The 22,123-nt window shown below is 40.3% G+C and overlaps 1 protein-coding gene across 1 annotated transcript in view; it reads left to right on the top strand.

Annotated features, from left to right (window-relative positions):
* TMEFF1 (transmembrane protein with EGF like and two follistatin like domains 1) overlaps positions 1–22,123 on the top strand; it is a 136,295-nt gene that overhangs the window by 88,412 nt on the left and 25,760 nt on the right. The window contains exon 5 of the mRNA XM_072152824.1: positions 11,879–11,975. Within this exon, the coding sequence (XP_072008925.1) occupies positions 11,879–11,975 (97 nt within the window). The remainder of the gene's footprint in view (positions 1–11,878; positions 11,976–22,123) is intronic.

Genomic DNA, 22,123 nt, shown 5'->3' on the forward strand with positions numbered 1-22,123 from the left:
TGTGGAGGAATGAAGAATGCGCTATTCTACAATTTCTGCTACCTTTTACAGGGCATGTATAAGAGACAGCTGAAGCATAGAAGCATGTTTTATGAATTCAGGGCATAATTGGTTTATCTGCCAGAAGAATATTGCACTATATTAGAATGGGAGTCTCAAATGTGATTACCCACCCACTTAACACATACTACCATATTAGAAGAATACCTACTGGATCATTTCATTAAATATAAAGCCTATTATCTCCATAGCATAATAGAGTTTACGGTAAGTGAAATACTAAATTCAGAGAAGTTGAAGTATATAAAACATGGTTAATATTTTGTGACCTGAAAAAATAGTTTGAATTGATATGTGTCCTCTCTGTATGGTGCCAGCCTTTAGATTTGGTGGTTTGGCACAGAAGGGAGCATATTATTCAAGCAACTATGGTTTCTGAAGGTGCTTAAACATGTAGACTCTCCTTTCATTTATTTTCATTTTTCCTTATCAAAAATGTCTCATAATAAAACTTTTCTATTTGCTCATGACAACTAATCAGAGCTCTTCTTTTATTTCCCTACAGAACTTTTATGAAATGAAAGATGAGCTCAGTTTTGCAGGCACTTTTGATAAATGCATGTTCCACTAACATTCTTAATAAGTCCATGCTTTTGCACTTTAACCCCTTCCCGACATTTGACATAATAGTACTGCATGGCGGGAGGTGCGTTCCCGCAAAATGCAGTATTATTACGTCAAGCTTCTGGCGCCGGAAGCTGCGGGTGTCGGCTATAAAGTGATTTCTCCGATCGTGGATGTTAACCCCTAACACGCCGCCGTCGCCCTGACCACGGCGTGTTAGAGGCATTTAAAGTTAATTTAAGGAGAATTGAACCCCCCCCCCCCGCAGCACTTACCGGGAAGGGGGGGGGGCGCTGCTCCGATCGCAGCCCTGGGGCTGTCAGTGCCCGGGGCTGCGCGATCTTCCTCAGGACCCGGCTGCAAGACACTGGGCATGCGCAGCGTCCATAACAATCTGTGCAATAAATCCTAATCAAAATTGGACCCGCTCGATGAACGTGGTAAAAAAAAAAAATTGCCAAAAATTCAAACTTTTTATCAAATTGCTTTACAAAAAATGTTCGAAAAAGTGATCCGAAAAAGTTACAAGCACCAAAATGATACCAATGAAAAGAGCAACTTGTCACGCAAAAGATAAGCTTTCAAGCAGCTCCGTCAACCAAAATATACTATAATTATGCCGCTATAAAAATGGCAATACTAAAACAAATGCAATTTTTTCTATTCTACTTTTCCTTCAATAAAATTGGACAAATATAAAATAAACTATATAAATGTGGTATCACCGTAATCGTAGTGATCCGTAGAATAAAGATAATATATTATTGTTATGTTACAGTGAACACCCCCAAAAAATCCAAAACAAGAATTGATGATTTTATTTTCCTCCAAAAAATTAATAAAATTGCTTCAATAAGCTAAAAACCCACTAAAATTAAGGTTTTTTTACAGTGCATCTTGTCTCGCATAAAATAAGCCCTTATTTGTCTAAATTGCTTAAAAAATAAAGTTTGTATAGCCTATTTCCAACGCGCGTTGTTATAGAACGGTGCAACGGGTAGGGACTTTCCAACACGGTTCAGACACAGTGATCGGGGTAAGATGGCGGCTGTTCCTGACAGCCATCCATCCTGCCCCATGGATCAGAAGGGTTACGTCCCCCCCACACCTCCCCCCCCCCAGTTCATGATCGCTGCTATTGGCTCATCAATTCAGACCAGCCAATAGCACAGAATTTACTTATGACGTCAGTAATACCGATCACCATGTCTGTAGACATGGTGATCGGGGCAGGGTGGCGGCTGTTCCTGACAGCCACCAATTTTGCATTGCGGTCCAGAGGGGTTTTGTAGCCCCCCTCTTTCCATGTTTGTCGCTATTGGCTGGTCGATTTGGTCCAGCCAAAAGCAGCAATATTCGTCACAATGGGAATCGCTAGCGTGAATAAGAGCAACATTTGGCGATAATTTCCCTACGAAAAACGAAGATATGGTACAAAAGCGCTGGCCGTGCACATTGTACAGATGATGCAATACAACTCTTACGTGCTGTTCCAATGTGCAGGTCCTGCCGTATCATTTCTCCGTTTTCAAGAGGAAGATATTAGGAAACTAATATTGTGACAAGAAGGACGGGGCCCCAGTACCTCTGGTTTAGATGTTCCTGTGTTTTGCCAGGACAGTATTTTCCCAGTGAATTCTGTTGCTTCTAATGGTAGGACTCAATAAAGAGTCTGTTCCAAAAGAGGAGTTAGGATGGACTCTATATACTACCTGCAACTGCTCCAGAGTGACAAAAGTTTAGTTGGTCCCCTGGTATATTCTACCTCCTTATACGCAAGACATTCACAATTCACGCCCAACCTGTTGTGAATTCATTTCGGTAAAATTAATAATTGTAACAACTGTTAGGTCACATTGCTCCCTATACCTCTCCATTATTTCATAAGGGGCGCCACATAACGGGCACTGAACTTTCCAGAAATAATTGCAATTTCCATCTTGGACTCCATTGCACATCATATTTGGAAACCACCTATATGTTCAAAATGCTCATTTCACCACGTGTATTACACTACACCACATATTACACCTTGGTATATTCCCCAAGGGGTGTACATTCAACAATTAGGGTCACTTTTCGGGTTTTCCTTTGTTTTGGTACCACTATGGCTCTCCAAATGTATCTTGACACATGTGAAGGATTTCTGTCAAATTTGGCCTCTAAAAGACAAACATCCCAATTTTCCTCTACTATGCGCCCATAAAGTATTTTATATGCACATGTGGGGTACTTCTACACTCGTGAGAAATAGTTTTACACCTTTTTTGGGGTTATTTAATATATTATCCCTTGTGGCTTACAAAAATTAGGGGTAAAGTGACATTTATAGGAAAATTTTTACCTTTTTAATGTTTAGGGCCTAATTTGATCATTCACCTGTAGGGGCAAATACATATATTACACATTGCAAAATTCTCTAAGGGGTGTGCATTCAAAAATTAGGGATACTTTTCGAATTCTTCTCTGTTGTATACCACTAGGGTTCTCAAAATGCATGTCAAACATTTCTGTCAAATTTGGCTTCTAATAGGCAAACATCCCCCTTTCCTTTTACTGTGCGCCCATACAACATTTTATATACACATGTGGGGTACTTCTACACTCGAGAGAAATAGGTTTACAAATTTTGGGGGGTTATTACATTTTTTTTATCCCTTGTGGCTATAAAAAATTAGGGGTAAAATGACCTTTATAAGAAAATTTTCACCTTTTATCTATTTAAGTCCTAATTAAATCAAACAACTTTACAGACAAATACACATATTACACCTTGCTAAATTCTCTAAGGGGTGTGCTTTCCAAAATGGTGATACTTGTTGGGGTTCCGCTCTGTTTTGGTACCACTACAGCTCTCTAAATGCATCCTGACACATTCCCTTCTGAGCTTCACTGCGTACTCATACAACATTTTATTTGCATGTGTGGGGCAATTTTATACTCGGGAGAAATGCTAGTACACATGTTTTGGGGTTGTTTCATCTTTAATGCCTTATGGGATACAAAAATTAGCCATAAAAGTGACTTTTTTGGGAAAATGTTCATCTTTTTCCTTTTAGGGACCTAATTGAAGCAAACACCTGTAGGGGAAAATACACATATTACACCTTGCTAAATTCTCCAAAGACTGCACTTTCCAAAATGGTGACACTTGTTGGGGTTTCCCTCTGTTTTGGTACCACTAGGGCTCTCCAAATGCATCCTGACACATTTAAAGGATGATTGTCAAATCTGGCTTCTAAAAGGCCAAAGCCCCTCTTTTCCTTCTGAGCCCTACTGTGCACCCATACAACACTTTATATGCAAAAGTGGTTCAGTTCTGTGCTTAGGAGATATAGTTTTACACATTTATGGGGGTTGGTTCATCTTTATCCCTTGTGGCTTACAAAAATTAGGGGTAAAAGTGACTTTTCACCTTTTTTCCCTTTTGGGGCCTAATTGAATCAAACAACTGTTGGGGCAAATACACAAATTACACCTTGCTAAACTCTCCAAGGGGTGTACTTTCCAAAATGGTGTCTCTTGTTGGGGCTTTTGGTACCATTATGGCTCTCCAAATGCATCCTGACACATGAAAACTTTTTCAGCCATATTTGCCCTGCAAAAACGCAACAACGCTCTTTCCCTTCTAAGTGCCCCCCTGTGTCCGTACAGCAGGGTACAGTGACAAAATGGGTATTGGCATACTCAGGAGGAATTGCCCTCAACATTGTAAAATGCATTTTCCTTTTTAACCCATTGTGAAGGTGCAAATTTTAGTGTTCAATGAATCTATAGTAAGATAAAATTACATTTCTGTAATTTCACTTTCATTTATCTTTCACCCTCATGAAACGCTCATAGGGTTAACAAAATTTCCAAAGTTTGTTTTGAATATTTTGAGGGGTGTAGTTTCTAAAATGGTGTCATTTGTGGGGGGCCTTCTAACAAAATTGATCCTCCAAAAGTTGGTTTTGATGATTTTCATGAAAATCTGAAAAATTGCACCTAAAGTTATAAGCCTCCTAACATCCTAAAAAAAGGAAAAGATGTTTGAAAAATGATGCCAAGTTAAAGCAGACATATGGAAAATGTTAGTTATCAAGTTATTTTAGTGATATGACTAGTGATATTTCCAAAAAGTAGAAAATGTTGAATTTGGAAAACATTGTTTTTTTCAAAATTTTTGCCAAATTTCCATTTATTTCATAAATAAATACTAAATATATTGATTAAATTTCTCAACCAAAATGAAGTACAATGTGTCACGAAAAAACTATCTCAAAATCAACTGGATATGTTAAAGCGTTCCAAAGTTATAACCACTTAAATAGACACATGTCAGATTTTTAAAAAATGGGCCGTGTCAGGAAGGTGAAAAGTGGCTTCAGCGTTAAGGGGTTAAAGGAGTTTCCTCAGGAAACAAGTTGGGCCCTATCTACAGGATAGATCCTTATTTGCTGATTGGTAAGGGTCTCAGTGATTTAACCCCCACTGATCCCGAGAAAGGGGGGTTCCATGGCGCTGCGTTCAGCAATCTCCGTCAGCTCCTTAGAGATGAATGGAGCAGAACAGACATACACAGCCATCTGCTCTGCTCATCTTGGGGCCCAACGGAGTTACCTTAGACCCCATCGGACCCCCATTCTTGTGATGTCTGTGGGTCTCATCACTCATTACCCATCACCACCAATTAAAACCTTTTCAAAACTGTGATTTTTCCTGACTTTTCTGAAAGCACAAAAGGGGTTTGTGACCAGCAAAGACAAGAATTGAGCAAGAAGACATGGTACCAAACAAGAGCTTTGTTCCTATACAGTTCAAGAAATCAGACATGTGGCAGTATGTCAATGATCACTAGGACAGTATAAGAAGGGTCCTTGGTTGCACATTGACAATTTAACTGTAGAGCCTACAAGGTCCAGTAGGACATTCATATCCAATGGAAAGAGTGCTCCAGCTTCCTCGCATTATCATTACATTAACATGTATCCTTAACATAAATCCCATCTTGAATAAGTTCGCTAGATTAAGTCAAAACCATACCATATCACAGCAGAGGGAGGGTGGACCAAGGTAGAGAAAACACTATGGAAAGCAGAGGAAACACTGAGACTTCTGGAAAAAGATAGAACATCTTAGCACAGGAAACATCCAGAGAGTAGCAGAAGTCACAGCAAACAGGATAATATAAGAATGATCACTATCACAACTTACATGGCTAGTGATCACATATAATACTTAGACTATATGAAGGAACTATATAAACCAGTCATACCAGTTGAGGTGGATGGCTTAGTTTCCTATGGAGATGGGAGGGTTAAGGAATGCTTCACCATGTTTGTGGTCTGTTTATGCACACAGTAGGTGTGCATGTAGCCTTAGAGGGTGTTAATTCTGGCATCTGAGTCTTAGTTTTTTGCTACTTTTTTCTTTTAAAAGGTCGAAGAAAGTAAAAAACCATTCTAAGCTTTTTTCCTACACCAGCAGGAGTTTTGGATGCCAAAGATTCCAAAGATAAATAAGGCGCAACACTGGAAAACTGGGTTGTGGCAAACTTTGCTGTGCAGGTGAGCATAATACCAAATCCAACAATGGGCCCCAAAAAGATGCAAAAAGAAGTGCCAAAAAGGAGTGAAGAATATGTTAAATCAACCATAAACAACACGGTTTAATGAACACTATGGGACTCACTTACTAAGGGTCAGCGGAGCGCATTTTCGTAAGGTTCCCCGCCGATTTCCGTTTTGCGCCGAATTTAACAGGGGATTTTGACGCATGCGATCGTATTTTGGCGCATCGGCGCCGGCTGGCACGTGACACAAATCGGGGGGCGGGCCATTGGACAACCTGATGGATTCGGACTACGCATGGGATTTAACATTTCGAATTGTGTCGCAAGACACTCACTTACATGCACTGGGAAGAAGAAAGTGAACTCCGGCGGACCTCGGCAGGGAAGCGACAGATGCAGGAACTCGGTGCACAAGCTACGTGAATTGCTCCGGACTTCATCTTCGTCGGACCGTCCGAATCGGGGATCGCTACAGGACCAGGTAAGTAAATTTGCAATTAAATGAACACTGTGATGCAATTCATAAATTACGGGTTAAACAAACTTCTTCCCTTGTCTATCCTGAATGCACAACATAGGTCCATAATTCCTGTGTTATGTGGCTTTTTCAAAGTTTATCTTGTAGAGTGATACATATTGTAATAATAGGAAAAGGAAATGCAGATTTTCCCCTGATGTAAATTTCAGGATAACTTCCGAAATATGGCTTATTAATGCTGTTGTCTCATACAGCCAGACACTGCTTTTGCATGAAGAATAAAGTTTCTTTCATGACAACCCTCCTTCATATTTCACAAGACGTAGTCCATTCTTGTAACTACATCAATTAATACAGAACAGGGTCCAAAGAGCACAAAATGACTAACTGTACTGTATTGGGGGGTTTTGTTCAGGTTCTTCCGTAAGAAATCTGATGGAGCTACCAAAAAAAATGCAGTCAGTAAATTAACAGTCTATGAAGAAGTGCAGTCAAGTGTCACCAAAAAATTACAGTCCTTGCTGTGAGAGATATGTAAACTGTGACAATAATTGGCTGGCTTTAGACATAATTTAAGTAAATGCAGTGGTCACAAGGCTTTGTGAACCTCATGAATGACATCAGAAGCTCTATCATGGTGCGGCAGTAGCTCATAAAATGACAAAGTATTTGTAGATATTTCAGATTGGTAGTGTTTCTTACCGAATTTAGTTTAATTTTAATTAATAAGCTCTGGGAACAGATGTGTCCACCTAGAATTTTGCTGAAATATGTTTAAGGACAGAGTCGGACTAGGGTGCTTGGAGTATAAATCCTATTGTCCTGGAAGGAAAAATCCTTTGCCAGGATGAAGAAAAAAGCAAACTGAAAAAGGTGTATGAAAAATGTAAAAAGCTTTATTACGTACAATACATTTAAAATTATTAAAACATCAGGTGATGAGGGAGGAGGAATAAAGGGGACATCACCGGACAGTACATGGAGGCCAGTGGATATATGTGTACAGGGGGATAAACAAACTTAAATGTTGGCGAACATTCCAAAGATATCATATCAAGGGAAATACATATTCAATCAGGTATGCGCCTAACATGAAGTTACACTGTTGTAAATGTCTTACCCTGGTAAAGAAGGATCGCTCTCCACAGTCCGGGATGGCACCTTCCCCGACGCGCGTTTCGGCTCGATTGAGCCTTCGTCTGGGGGTGGTGTCATCCGGGTGCTTGGGGCCCTTCAGAGAGATTGATTCTGGGGGCCCATCTTACTGCTATATAGAGACATTACCTACATTGCAAGTGTCCGAGATCCGGGAATTTTTAGGTACTGGTGGGGAGGCAGTGAAATAGCTAATAAATTCTCCTTCCTTCTCTTCCCTCTATATTATCACCCTCTTTCCCCCGATCCAGATCCCTCTGGCCTCTCCAGACCCTTCTGTCCTTCTCTTCCAGAACCTTTAATACTACTCTGTTCTCCTCCATCCTTCATCACACTCCTCTGTCCTACTCCAGACTCCTCTGTCCTTCTCTTCCAGATTACTCTGTCCTCCTCCTCCAGACTAGTCTGTCCTCCTCCTCCAGACCCCCCTGCCCTCCTTCTCCAGACTCCTTTGTCCTCCACCTTCAGACTCCTTGGTTCTCCTCCAGAAACCTCTGTCCTCCACCTTTAGGCCCCTCTGTCCTCCACCTCCAGGCTCCGCTATTCTTCACCTCCAGAATCCTCTTCCTCCACCTCCAGGACCCCTAAATCATCCTCCAGGCCACTCTGACCTCCTCCAGACCCCCCTATCCCGTTAAAGACCCCTTAATCACCCTTCCACACTTCCCTATCCTCCTCATCCAGATTCCTCGGTCTGCCTCCAGACTCGTCTGTCCTCCTCCTCCAGACTTCTCTGTCCCCCACCTTCAGACTCCTTGGTTCTCCTCCAGAAACCTCTGTCCTCCACCTTTAGGCCACTCTGTCCTCCACCTCCAGGCTCCGCTGTTGTTCACCTCCAGGATCCCTAAACAAACCTCCAGGCCACTCTGACCTCCTCCAGACACTCCTATCCCTTTAAGACCCCTTTATCCTCCTCCAGACTTCCCTGTCCTCCTAGTCCAGACTCTTTGGTCTGCCTCCAGACTCCTCTGTCCTCCTCATGCAGACTCTTCTGTCCTTCTCCTCCTCCAGACTCCTCTATCCACCTGATCGAGTTCCCTCTGTCCTACTCTTCCAGACTATTCCGTCCTCCTTCTCCAGACTTCTCTGTCCTTCTCCAATCTCCTTTGTCCTCCACCTCCAGACTCCTTAGTTCTCCTCCAGAAACCTTTGTTCTCCACCTTTAGGCCCCTCTGTCCTCCACCTCCAAGCTCCGCTGTCCTTCACCTCCAGAATCCTCTTCCTCCACCTCTAGGATCCCTAAACCATCCTCCAGGCCACTCTGATCTCCTCCAGACCCCTCAATCCCTTTAAGACCCCTTAATCCTCCTCCAGGCCCCTCTGCCCTGCTCATACAGACCCCTCTGTACCTTTCCACAGTCCACCTTAATTTCTGTACTTACCTTTTATATTGCTCTGCTGTCCTTTTCCTCTCTCTTCACTGCAGCTGTGCAGCGTCAGGGCACTCTGAAAACGGGAGTACAGCCGTGTCAAATCTGCTTTGCACTGTGACTGTCAATGGTATTGGCCCGATCATGTACTGTTACTAGAACTGCCAGGGGGCTCCTATGAGGACAGAGGACCCTGCAACAGTGCCAGGTGCTGGGCCAGTCCGACCCTGGTTAAGGATTAGAATTTTTCTGGAAACTTATTCAATACAATATTTTGACATACTAGCAAAATTCCCAAAAATCTACGTTTGACTGCCAGGCCATATTTCGACATAGAAAAGATAATGTATTGATCTGATCTTGGTTATTCCAAGATACACATACTGGGGGAGATTTATCGTTAGACAGGATTGGTACGCCAGTTTTTCATCTTTGGAGCTTTTCTGCATCCAATTTTTCATAGTGGCATAAAAAATGTTAAGGTCTGTTGAAAAAGTTGCAGCTGTTTCCTAAGTATTTCCAATTGTAAACTTTTGAATTTTCACACATCATAGATCATACTTAAGGATTTGTATTCTAGTATTAAATGAGGCACAAGTTATGAGAATTTAAAAGTTGCAGTAGAATGGAATATTTACAAAAATTGTGCAGATTAGAAAACACTGAAATCACTGAAAACAAGCACAACTACAACGATAAATTCCCCCAACACACTATGGGTCACATTTACCTACCCATCCCGTCGCAATCCCCGAGGTGTGTTGTCCAACCAGGATTCGGAGCTGACGCAATTCACTAAGATTGTGCGTCAAATTTCCTGCATGTGTCGCTTCCCCGCTCAGGTCCGCTGGAGTTTACCTTCTTCTTCCCAGTGCATGTAAGTGCATGTAATTGCGACACAATGTTGAATATTAAATCCCGCTCTTAGTCCGAATCAGTCGGGTCGACGACCACGCCCCCCGATTTTGCCGCAAAATTCTGCTTGCGTGCGCCAAAAACCCCAGTTAAATGTGGTCCTATATGTGGACATTTCTGAACAGGACCAAAAGTATGGTCAGACAATTCTGTATGCTGAAACTTTTTCTACTTTGAAACTTTGTACAAGAACACATGGGGGATTTATAGGCATGGTATTGATAATTATTGGTGTGATAATACAATATGAAACTTTGTAGGGTCATAGCCTGGGAGCGGGTCAAAAACCCTGTCAGTTTATGAGAACTTGTAGTGGGTAGAAAGTGTTCAGTGTTCAAATGTTCTCAGTCTACACCTGCTGGCAGCATGTCAGGCTTGTAACCTGCCACAGATACTGCGCTACAGATGAAAAAAGGTCTCAAGAACTATTTGACCTTTCCTTTTTTCATATCACTTTAACCTTTTGTTCCTCCTTCAACGTTGATTATTTCCACGTTAATATAGCAAGAACTGGACATGAGACAATGAAATAAAGTAAATAAATAAGATTATAGTGCTATACCACAATCTCAGTTATTGAAATGATTTTAGACATATTGGGGTGCATTTCTAAATGCCCCCAACCCTTTTGTGGTGCAGATGCGCTGGTTTTCATGCAACACATATTAGGGGGCGTGCCGTTGGTCGGTCCAACTGATTCAGACCAAGCGCCGCATTTAACTTGCAAATTGTGTTGCACGCCCTATGTTAAAGGTGCACCCCAAAAAGATGGTGAACTAGGTTGGGCCAGTGGGGGGAAGATACAGATTCATGATTTGTGCCGCATGATCTTAGTGATTCGCCGCACCCAGCATTATACAAGGAATTAGCACTTTTAGTGCAGTTTCCGACTTTCTAAGTAAATGTGCCCCATTGTTCCACAGCTCAACATTCATGTGACATGAAGCAAAGTTCTTTGACATGAAATCCATTCCTCCCTTGAGCTGTATACAGTGCTCATTTTTATTCATGGTAACACAAAACAATACTGAGGTCAGACCACTATATAATGCAGGCTACTAAAGTTTAATAGATATTAAATTATTTTAGAGTATATGTGCCACTCTGGAAAATTTCATGTACTCTTAAATGGGTGTAGTATAAATGGTAATTATTCCATACAATAATATCCAAGGTATAATACATATGGTCTTCTTCTAAGGTTAGTTTGAAGTACAGAACACCGCTGGCTACTGTACAGATTATTATGTGACCATTTAAAACCTGAGATAGTCTTTACTTAAAGAGGTTGTACCAGTTTGAGCTCCCATTGATCATAAGAATGGATGGCCAGAAATCCAGAGAATCTGTTGTCACTAATGGGTGGAGTGGCAGGTTGAACATGCATGCTGATGCTCCATTCGGTAGTAAAGCAATGATGTAAATTGCAGAGTACAACTCTCGGCTATCTCTGTCACTCACCTAAACAGTTAAGGGAAGTGCGGGAGATAGCTGAGGACTATACTTGACTATGAATGGGGTGGAAGGACTCATTCTCAATCCATTAGTGACAACAGTACCCATTTCAAAGAATTGTCGTTGTTGGAGTCCCAGGAGTAGGGTCTTCATCAATCACCTTATTAAACCATATCCTGTGGATTAGGGATAACATCCAAATTTAGCACATCCCTTTTAACATTACTCACAGCATCATATCAAAATATTACATAATTTTTGTATAGTGGTATTATTATTTTGAACCCGAAGTTTGATAACATTACTTTACCTGCGTTTTTTTGGCAGAATATGAAGGATCGGGAACTGAAGTCCATAGAAAACATCCTAAATGTGGTGCTTGCAAATATGGTGCTGAATGTGATGAAGATGCAGAAGATATAGGGTAAGAACAGCTGTCCTTTCTTCACATCATTGAACACACTGCCGACCTGTCAGACTCGGCAGATCTATCAAATCTTTCTAAATTCTAAAAACCTGAAGGGTTTTCTGGTTTGGTGTTAATTATTCATTGTTTATGAAATATTACAGAAAAACCTATTTAAAATGCCACCTGTTTGTGCAGACAATTCAATTATCCAGATGAGATTTGCAATGACCTTGTTTTCACTATATATTTTAAGGAGATACTAGGTTACGACATGTTTTCAATCTACTAGTCATTGAGAGTCATTTATCTCAGGCTTTTTTTAAACATTAGATATTAAACATTTGTGTAAACATAAAAATGTACGAATATTTCCCTACTTCTTTTTCCTCACGGTTTCTCTCCTTGCTCCTAGCATTGGAAGGCAGCAGGTACATAACCATGAGTGACGTCACCAGCTGTACCTGCTGGCTTCATGTACTTACACTGTGATGACCACTCGTCATGGCAGTGGCCATCTTAGTCAGGGCTAGATAGAGCTCTTCAGTCCTGACAACCACTATAATTTGTAAAGAGAGAGACAATAATGTCAAGAAAAAACACAGGTTTGTATGTGCGCGCTGCCCCTAAGTCTAAATAAGAAAGATGGGCTCTGGATAGTGACGAGTATTTTATTATTTTTCGGTAACGGACGACGCGTTTCAAGGACGTACTGTCCTCTTCATCAGGTCCTTTAGCAAAATACACTAAAAAGACATTAAACAGAGGTGGGGGAGGGGAGGAAGGTGGGGACATAAATAAGTGGAGTATAAAATTCCATATAAAACTTGTGCATTTCACAATGAGGACCCCCATATCACCAAAACGCTCCCAGTAAGACCTCAAATCACCTTCAGAAGGGCGCCCACATTAAAAAACCTTCTAGCCCCCACCAGACTCCGCAAAAAAACCCCTGACAGAACAACTGTTAGTCTCTTCCCTAAACTTACGGGCTCGTACAAATGTGGGGCAGCAAAGTGCAAAACTTGTGAGATCATCGCACATAGATCTACCACCTTCACATCTAATACAACCAAAGAAACCTTCTCCATCAACTCATTCAACAACTGTAACTCTGAGTATATTATCTATCTTCTTGAGTGCCCCTGCACCCTACAATATGTGGGCAGAACATCACAAACACTCAGGGAACGAATGAATACCCACCGCAGCAAGTGCAAGGCAGGTTTTCTCCTACACAGTGTTTCCAGGCACTGCCTAACTCACCACGATAGGGACTTCTGTAGCCTTTCCTTAATCCCAATCGAACAAATCCCAAAGAATCATCCGAACAGACTGGACCAGCTCATCAAACGGGAAAACTACTGGATCTTCAAGCTGAATACCTTATCCCCTAATGGCCTCAACGAGTCCCTGGAACGAGTCTGAAATAAGAACGTGAACAGGATCCTCCCCTACCAACTTTGAAATGGACTCTGGCTATCGATCGATTTTGTGGACTTTTAGACACGATTTTTCTAGCCCCCACCAGACTCTTTACAATACTTTGGATCACAGGATCTCCTGTGTGCCACAGGGTACGCTGCAGCCCACCACATCATTATTTTCTACCTTCACCCTCTCCTTCAAGATTGTTGACTCTTCCACTCACTACATAACCAGGCGCCACGTGTCTCTCTCTATTACCTCTAACCACTATAATTTGTCATAGATATGTTTAATTGTGGTGTATTTTTCATATGTAAACTGTTAGAATGCATTTGAAAGATTATTTAGTTAAGGAAGTGCATTTTTGCAAAATGCTTAGTGCACACCATTCTTTTCTGAGTATGTGCATAGCTATCAGAGAAGACAGCAGGCCTGAAATTGTATAATTCTGGTCAGTGTGACATAGAGACCCACCAGTGTCCATTACATGAGTGCATCCCTTTTGTGTCTGGGATACGATGGATGTAATAACTTGGCAGCTGCTAGATGAACCTCTATCAGAGCTGCATTAAAAGCTTTTATTCTCTGTCAAGGCTGTAGATTAAATGCTGTGGAAAGAGTCACAAACCAGCTATCAGGTGTCATTGCTCACATCATATTTTCTCTGTCATCTTCATCTAAACTATTTAACAGACCATTTTATTAGTTGGTGTAGCCATTACAAGATTGTAAGAGGGGCTGCCTTACAAGGTAGCAAAAGAGGCCTGGTTTTCCTTGTCCCATCTAGGAAAACTTATTTGCATATTTCCCAAGATTGAATACCATCAGGTACCCTAAATATCCCTCATAAGTAAATTGTGTCAGCTCTGAAAATATGTAGTAACAATCAAGAAACACATGGAAAGGGACCATAATGTGACAAGGTGTAGAAAGCATAAAAAAATCCTTCCTATTCTGTATTCTTCAGAAAATTGTTTATTTGTGTTCTGCAAGCATTTAGAGCTACACATTTGCTATGCCTTGCCTCTTATAATATCGGGTATAAAGATCCACTGATTTGTGTGTGGTTGACATCAGTGGCGGATTAAGACTACCATGGGCCCTGGGCTGTATTAATAGTATAGCTCCTACAAGTCTAGAACCACTTCCTACAAGCTTCTTGGGGAATAGAGGATTAGTCCCTTCTGCCTGTTTTCAATCTGCGGAGGAGCTTCAAAGGTTCTGAAATGGCTGTTGTGTGCATGTGTATTGTTGGCAGGAACAGCTATACAAGTATTTAATGGGTGAAGGTCCTTCTGCGTATAAAATTTGGTGGGTGGTTTGGGTGGCCATGGGTCCACTAGGTGGCTTGGGGCTCCCGGTTACCGCCCAGCCCGCCTATAATATAATCCACTATTGGATGACATACACTGAGTATCAGGTTTTGATTCGAAATAAAGCCTTATGTGACTGAGGGGGCTGGATCTCTTCAGCATTGCACCTAAGCTGCCTGACTGACTTTTAAGTATCAAATTGCAGAAGATCTGTCGCCACTAGGACAGTGCATCTATATAACTAGTCAGGAAATAATAGCTGACAATGTGTTTAAGAAATCTATTTTCGCCTGTTGGTATGATTGAGAGTCAAAAAATGCCATTAAAATATATACTGCAACAGGAAATGGGTAATACAATGCTCAAAAATTGAACACTGAGCCCTAAAGTCTCAATTTGTAGGCCTGAATCTTCTTCTTTCTCACAGAGCCTGAATGTATTTGTTTTCTCTCGCACAGTCAGCACCCCCAAGTCCCATTATTCTCAAGCAGACCCGGGATCCATGCTTCTCACAGCAAAATAGTAACTAATCCCCAGGACTGTGGGTCCTGATGGTTTATATGAAAGTAGCCATACATAAACATAGAGAAAGATGATGGCACTCACCGGTTCCAAAAGCATGAAAAGCGTCCTTTATTGGTGGGGAAGCATGCAGGGGGGTAAACAGACAGGTTCCGGCAACGGGGCCGTTTCACACACTGTGGCGCTTTCTCAAGCCGATTTATATGAAAGTAGAGTGTACGTTTAGATATATATTTGCTTGTTTCTCCTAGGTACCAGAACCTCTGATGATATCATATGGGCATACGATAAGAGACCTCTCATTCCATTGTGGTGTGTAGAGGGACACTTAGCTGAACCCACTGCATGTATCTGTGCCCTTATTTTTTAATCTGCAAAGTGATCGGTTTCTAATATGTCATAAGTAGGCACGCTCTGAAATAAGAACCTACAGCAAGCTTGTGACCCAGTTTAACCTTGTTTGTCTTTTTTATATGCATTTGTCTTGGATTATGGCATATAACAAAAATCACATATGTAAAGCCACAAATAACTTCTCAAATGTTAAGTATGTCTTATCAGAAAAAGCTTTGATAGTACAGATCAAGCAGCACAAATATATAATGTCCCATAATTATCACTATGTTTCCTCCTCCTTTATAACACACAAGTCTGCAGAGAGTTTTAGATTTCCAACTACAGCCATGTGAGTCCTCAAGCAATATATAGGTGGCTATAAAAGCTTTGCCAGTAGTTATACAATACTATGTAAATACTAATGCTATGCAATTAGTATTCTATTCCTGTAGGCTCACCAGACATAAAAATGTTCTGTAAGTTTGCGTTCCTCTGTATAAATAGTCTATATACAGCTTCATAGCTCAACATTGACACATATAGAATAGAGATCTTGTCACATGATGTTAAAAAAATTGTGTTATATGAAGAGTTTCTCATTATGTGACATACATAACTGTACAGCCAAGAAGAAAGGTAAGGAAGGACACATACAGATGTTGGGTCAAAACACAGTAGATCCCAGCATATGTCAGCAGTACAGGCGGTCCCCTACTTAAGAACACCTGACTTACAGACGACCCCTAGTTACAAACGAACCTCTGGTAATTGGTAATTTACTGTACTTTAGCCCTAGGCTAAAATAAACATCTATAACAGTTAGTAAATGTGTCTGTAATGAAGCTTTATTGTTAATCCTAGTTCTTATAACAACCCAACATTTTTAAAATCCAATTGTCACAGAGACCAAAAAGAATTTGGCCGGGGTTACAATTACAAAGTATACGGTTCCGACTTACATACAAATTCAACTTAAGAACAAACCAACAGAACCTATCTTGTACGTAACCCAGGGAACGCCTATATATCCCCTATTCAGCACTGTCCTTATTTATAGCTAATGCAATTAGTAACTTTTGCTGTAGTATAATTAGTGGGGCCATATATTAAGATGTATTTCTTTTAAGAATTTTATTTCAAACAGCATCCTTAAACCAAAATACATTGTTGGTGAATTTTTGCCCTTACGGTATGTTCACATATCATTTATTTTGTTGAGAATGTTGAACAGCTTCCAAAACAAAATCCTTTTTAAGCACAATCTAGCAGGAATTTTCACATTGACTTAAAAAGAAAACCATTGGGGCAGATTTATCAAGCTTTTTGAAAGTCAGATTATTTCTAGTTGCCCATAGCAACCAATCACAGCTCAGCTTTCGTTTTACCAGTGATCATGAATATTTTAAAGGGGAGCTGTGATAGGTTGCCGTGGGCAACTAGAAATATACTGACTTTCAGACAGCTTGATAAATCTGCCCCATTGTGTTCTACAAACAGTTGACGATTCTATGAAAATTCACTGTAAAGGAAAAGAAGAAGTTCCATGTCAATTATTGTTTAGGATTTTACTAGAAATAAAAGCTACTAAACCCATACTGGTTTCCCGTCCGTCTGTTGAGAGCTATAGAGCAGGTGTCATTAGCTCTTATTTTTTTCTCTCCCCCTGTCCAAATAAGTTTGAAACCCGCTATAAGCATATACGTGTTTATAGCCTTTCAACAGTATAGATAATTCAGAAGTTTAGTGTACTTGAGCAGTAACACTATTTCTGGTCATTTTGTGACCTATAATCTTAGTTTTTTTCTGTATTTGATGTTGCTATTGTCTCAATGCTCATTGTAGCTGCTTTGAGTCACTGCTCCTCCTCCCCTCTGCATGGAGCTTCTATGTAATTGACACCCCAATGACTAAGACACCCAAGTTGGCTACGAAAACTAAATTTAGCACAGATTTCAGATGAAAAGAAGATTAAGAAGAAAGGACTGTGATATGAGCCAAAGTAAATGAAGGTGCAAAGATAGGAGTATCCAGCATCCAGGTGATCCCATAAAAAATGTTGAGTGATATAAAAATAATAAAAGGCAGCATGTAGCTCCTCACCTACATGTTACAAGCATGTGTGTCCTTACTTCCATGGATCAAGTACTACACTGATGAAGAGAACATGTGTTGTATACATACTCCGTACTGAAGTGTTCCTTTCAGACCTCAGGAATGTTACAAACAACTGTGACCTATGACGTGGCAGAAATGGGGAGGAATACAGCAGGTTCTTTTCCTGTTACAGTTTGTGGCCAGGGCAGACCTTTTCTATTGTCATTGGCATGAGTGGACCTCACATGCCGAAGAAACACAGGTCGCAGACAACATACCATAGGACCGTTTTTTAAAAAAGAGAACACAAAACCAGTTTGCATCCCAGTTATGTCATTCGTTTTTCCATCAGTTAACATCAGCCAAAACCATTATGGTGGCTACACCGAGATTATGTATAAAAGAAAGATTTGCACCTCACAATGACTGATGAAAAAAATGATGAAATTACTGAGATGTGCACCAGCCCTAATGCACCTATGTAGAGAGGGCTTTAAAAATTGATCTCTTTTGTTTTTGCTTTTTTAAACCCATGTTTAACTCATTGATGGATTTCCATCGTTTGTGTGCAACAGGCATAACATATGATAATTCAAGCAAGTTCCAATAGTTATTTTTGTTACTTTATGCATTTTAAATCATAACAAAATTAGTGCCACAAATATCTTGCAGTGAATATGATATTTAGGCCATATGACTGCTGTCTTTTTATTTAAAATATACACAGTTTGGAAGAGACAGATGCAAATAATGCCTCTGGTACTTAACTTGCTGCCAGTCATGGATGGAAAGCAGAATAAATCCTCTGTATGTCTAGAAGACAATTTCACTGCCTTGTTCTTTCTGAATACAGATACAGTTTAAGGTAATAGATGCATATAGTATCTGAGCATATGTGGGTTTGTCAGCTCCTGTGTACTGCATTGATTTTTTTTTTTTAGCAGAATATGTATTTTCAATCTTCTCTCTGACAGTATATTGTCCCTCCAGAAATTACTCTTGTTGGTTTTTCATTTCTGCTGGATTGCACTAGAGAAAGAAGGCTAAAACTTGAACAGATGGTTGTCATAAAGAGGATACCAGCAGGGAAAATTAATGTACCAGCGTATGCTAACTGGTATGTGGAATTAAATGTTTGGATCAGAAAATGAGAATACAGGTTTTTTGGCTCATAGAAACAAAACACGGAAGGTACTTTTTTAGTAAATACTTTAGATTCTACAATCAGAAGATAAGAGGACAAAATTAATAATAAAATTAACAAAAATCATATTTAGCATCTTTGATAGGGACACACATTAATGGGACCTTCACACCTGCAGTGCAGATTTAGGATTTTACCTTCACTACAGACAGTGTTCATTAAACGGGGATGCATTTTATGGATTTCAGAAACAAACCATTTAGTTTTGTTTTTACACCCAAGTGGATACTGGGCTTGAGTTATTGAGTCCAATGAACTCCTATAACTCCTGTATAGTGCAGCAAAATCAAGGTTACACATCAGGGCCACACTCCACCCAAATTCCTGTTTGTCTCTAAACATGATACAAGACACTAGGAAAAGCTGACAAGGTGGTTTGTGGTAATTTACTATTTTACTGACCCTGTACAGCTCTACATTTCACTTTTCCTTTTTACATTTAAAACTGTTTTTTTCTTTATATTCCAACCCTCCTTTGGTGCACCACGATATGTGCTTGGTGCACCAAGCGCGACCATGCGTGCGCCTTATTAGGAGGTGTCGGAGAGACGGTGATGTCACTGAGCTCTCCGGCACCTCCTAATAAGGTGCACGCACAGTTGCGCGCATGATGTGCTGAGCACATATCATGGTGCGCCGAAGGGGGGGTTGGAATATAAAGAATAAAACAGTTTTAAACGGAATATGGCGGTTTCTTCAAATAGTGAAGATATGCTTTGGCATCAGCTCACCCTGAGCTGGTGCAAGGTATTTGTGGGTTATAATTGGCATTTTAACCCCTTCCCGACGCGCGCCGTACTAGTACAGCGCGCCGGGTCCCGGTGCATGGAGAGGGCTCGCGGGCCGAGCCCTCTCCATAGCCAGTAAGTCTTTGCTGCATATTGCTAGCACCGATCGCGGGTGCTTTCACAGCGATCGTCACCGGCAATGCTGCCGGAGGCCATCTTGCCGCGGATCATAGCTCCCCGATGACGTCACGGGGAGCGGTGATCCGTTGCCATGACAGCTTCGGGTCTCAGCTTCGGGTCCCGTTTTAACCCATTCATTACAATGTGCTATCAGCACATTGTAATGAATGAGGAGTAAAATCCCCATATACTGCCATATTGCAGTATGGCAGTATATGGTAAGATCGATCAAACAACCTAGGGTTAAAGTACCCTAGGGAGTCTGAAAAATAGTAAAAGTAAAAAAAAGTTAAAAAAAAAAAATTATAATAAAAAAAACTAAAAATTCAAATCACCCCCCTTTCCCTAGAACTGATATTAATATTAATAAACAGTAAAAATCATAAGCACATCAGGTATCGCCGCGTCCGAAAATGTCCGATCTATCAAAATATAATAACGGTTTTTCACTGCGTTTAACCCCGTAACGGAAAATAGCATCCAAAGTCAAAAATGACATTTTTTTGCCATTTTGGAAAATATAAAAAAATTTATAAAAAGTGATCAAAAGCTCGCACAGTCCTAAAAATAACAGCAATGAAAACGCCATCAAAAGTCGCAAAAAATTACACCACCCACAGCTCCTTACACCAAAGTATGAAAAAGTTATTGCCGCCAGAAGATGGCAAAATAAAAAAAACATTTTTTTACAGGAGGTTTCAATTTTTTTAAATGTATGAAAACATTATAAAACCTATACAAATTTGGTATCTACGTAATCATAGCAACCCAAAGAATAAAGTAGACATGTCATTTGGGGCACATAGTGAAAGCTGTAAAATCCAAGCCCACAAGAAAACGTTGCAAATGTGTTTTTTCACCATTTTCACTGCATTTGGAATTTTTTTCCCGCTTCCCAGTACGCGCCATGGAATATTAAATACCGTCACTACGAAGTGCAATTTGTTACGCAGAAAATAAGCCATAACAGAGCTCTTTATGTGGAAAAATAAAAAAGTTATAGATTTTTGAAGGTGGGGAGTGAAAAATGTAAGTGAAAAAACTAAAAAAGGCCAAGTCGTTAAGGGGTTAAAGTGGTAGGTTTCCTTTAAAGTAACAAAGACTGAGCCATGATTGTGCAGACAGCCCTGGTACAACACTGTTTAACTTCTAGGAATTTATATTCACCGGAATTATATCATTTTAAGGGAAACTGATCTTCAATTTCTTCTAATTAAAGCACATTCCTGCACCCATATTAGCCATGCAAGTAGCCTTTGTTCATGAAATTGTCACTAGACAAGAAATGGCTGTACGTATAACTTTATTTAATCCATATAAATTATGTATCAGTGTTTCATGTTTTATCTAATAGCCATTTGTAGCTTAGAAAGCACAGCATGGAATAAAACCACATAGCCAGAAAACCTCCTCAAAGGCAGATGTTTCCATCTTCTCAAGCCTTATCAGTAGAGTCACAACAGCTGAATGCAAGTAGATTACATGCACATATATACTAAACACATGCTGGGCATTATAAAGCGCCTAATGTTATCTGCCTTCTAAATGTGATAGAAAAGGGGTATGTAATGAATTTGAAGTTTTTTTCCATACCCATAATACTTGCAGGCTGAGAAGAAACTTAAACATAACACTTAATACAATTAGGGCCATGTTCACATATATGCCCTTAACATTTCACTTGTTCTGCTAGTTCACATGCTCGATGTCAATGGTACTTGACCCATACCAAACCAAGTTTACTAATATGGCATAGTATTAACACAGCCACATATGACATGTGTTGGATAGTTTATGTTGAGCTAAAATGTTTTACTGGATTAGTAAAATATGAAATATTTCTTCCAAAAACATTGTCACAGCAGTCGATTTTTTACTGACATTGTAACTCATATCCATCGACCGAGTTGCAGAAGCAGTGTTTTCCTTCCCCTTATTTCTTAGTATAAATTGTATTGGTTTATTCTCTGTTTTATACCCTCTAAACTAACCTGATCCCCTTGAGGAGATCTTTGTATGTTTATTTGAATGTTTCTATGCTATAGATTTACAGAGACAATGTACATTCTAATCCTGGGGCGATGGAGTTAAACATGTCTGGCCATTTATTAGTACTCATTATTCATATTCCCTCTTCCTTCCTTCTGATCACTGATGCGTCTGTCCAATTGTTTAAAGCAGTTGATCTGCACAACCCTTCATCTCTGTATAGCTTGCTGTATCTTGCTTCTTTTGTGTTCTTGTGAATATTTAACATGCTCCTCCTTTGTAGAGCAGTCCTAATTGCTCACTTCATGTGCCACTGACAGGCGCTTTCTAGCTTTTGTGTAAAGCTGACAGCACACGCCTTTCATACTGGCG

The sequence above is a fragment of the Engystomops pustulosus genome, chromosome 5, assembly GCF_040894005.1.
Source record: "Engystomops pustulosus chromosome 5, aEngPut4.maternal, whole genome shotgun sequence".
In the NCBI taxonomy this organism is placed as follows: Eukaryota; Metazoa; Chordata; class Amphibia; order Anura; family Leptodactylidae; genus Engystomops; species Engystomops pustulosus.